The following is a 1500-nucleotide window of genomic DNA, read 5'->3' as shown; positions in this document are numbered from 1 at the left end:
GGCTCAAGGCTCCCACATAGAAGCCTCTGTCCTTAGCTATCACTCATGGAGGAAGGGGACAGTGTCCAAAAACTGAGGCTCAGAGGGAGAAGTGGTCCCTGCTATCCTCTGTCCCCAGCTCACCAGCTCCAGGCTGAATGTAATTGTCCTCGATGAAGCCATCATCATCCTCATCTTCAACCAACTCTGGGTGGTTCCCCCTCCCTGTCTCAGGCAGTGGGCGGTGCCTATAGCTGGCATAGTATCGGCGGCAGAGGTGGCATTTGGCAGCAAGTGCGATGAGGAGAGAGAGGACCACAGCCCCCAGCACAACCCCTACCAGCACTGGCCATGCCCGGGCCCCAGTGCCTGGTCCAGGGGCTATGGCTGATGCCGTGGGGAGCTCCGAGGGCCCCACAATGGCTGTAGAGAAAGGAACAGCATTATGTGCAGACCTCCAATGGGGCTCTATGGGGACACCAAGAGGAATGAAGGAAGGGTCCTTCCCCTCAAGCCCAGCATCTAAGGGTAGCCTTCCCCAGTCACCCCCCTGACGCCCACTGTGGTCACTCACTTTGGTTTGTCCCATTCATGGAGGGGCCTGATGACTGGTGAAACTTGGCCTTGGCCAGAAAGAACCCGGTCTCCAAGAGACCCCCCAAGATACCAGTCCTGAAAAATACACATACATGAGGGTTTCAGGGATGGCCACTGGGTACACAATCCAGGTCACACAGCCATGTTAGTGCTGCACAAACTCAGGATAGAACAGCTGGTCACGCCAGTTGTCCACAGAGGAGAATCAAGCCAAACCTACAGAAACTGGCTATTGGTAGGGGATAGCTGTACAGTCCAGCTCTAGAAGATACTGGCCAAATAAATAAATTCTAGAACTTAACTGAGCACTCCTCATGATTCAGGCACCAGACTTGCAAAACCCTGTAACATGGATATAAGCATTACCCCTACTTTGTAGATGAAGGCTCTAAGGCCAAGAATGGTGAACAAACTCAACCAAATCCCCTGGATTACACCAGAGACAAGTCTGCTGTACTGCTTAGCAAGTGGAGGACAGGAGATGGGACAGAGGTATTTCCTGGCTCCTGAAGGTCAGACAACAGAGCTACCCAGCCACAGTGAAGACCACTCATGGGGCGGACCATGTGGAAGACCAGACATGCAAGTCCCCACCCAGGACAGGAGCCCTTCTGTTCCTGAGTGGGAGCCATGGCCTCTCCACCCCTACCCTTAGCCCTTCGAGCAAAAATTCCTGTCCATCTACCTCTACCCCCAGAATGCCCACACTCTGCTCCCAGAGGGAGGCTCGAGCCAGGAGTGTCCACACAAGGATCACCTGAGCCAGGAAATTACATAGATGGGAATCACCCAGGGCCCAGACACCTAGAAGAAGAACACCTGGATTAGGAGAGTAGTGGGAAGAAGATCATCTAGGCTTGGGAACAGCTGGAAAAGGAGCACCTGAATCAGAGGAGGTATGTCTGGGGGAGGTGCACTTGGGAG

The 1500-nt window shown here is 53.9% G+C and overlaps 1 protein-coding gene across 1 annotated transcript; it reads right to left on the bottom strand.

Annotated features, from left to right (window-relative positions):
* Window positions 1–79: 79 nt before the first annotated feature.
* CUNH1orf210 (chromosome unknown C1orf210 homolog) lies at window positions 80–641 on the bottom strand. Its single transcript, XM_003801217.3, has 2 exons — window positions 554–641; window positions 80–402 (listed from the first exon to the last, which is right to left on the bottom strand). The coding sequence occupies exons 1-2, from the start codon at window positions 570–572 to the stop codon at window positions 80–82; spliced, it is 342 nt and encodes a 113-aa protein (XP_003801265.1). The 5' UTR covers window positions 573–641.
* Between the last annotated feature and the right edge of the window lie 859 nt (window positions 642–1500).

The sequence above is a fragment of the Otolemur garnettii genome, unplaced genomic scaffold, assembly GCF_000181295.1.
Source record: "Otolemur garnettii isolate 467f Iridium unplaced genomic scaffold, OtoGar3 scaffold00202, whole genome shotgun sequence".
Taxonomy (NCBI): domain Eukaryota; kingdom Metazoa; phylum Chordata; class Mammalia; order Primates; family Galagidae; genus Otolemur; species Otolemur garnettii.
This window is presented reverse-complemented; position numbering and strand designations above follow the sequence as displayed.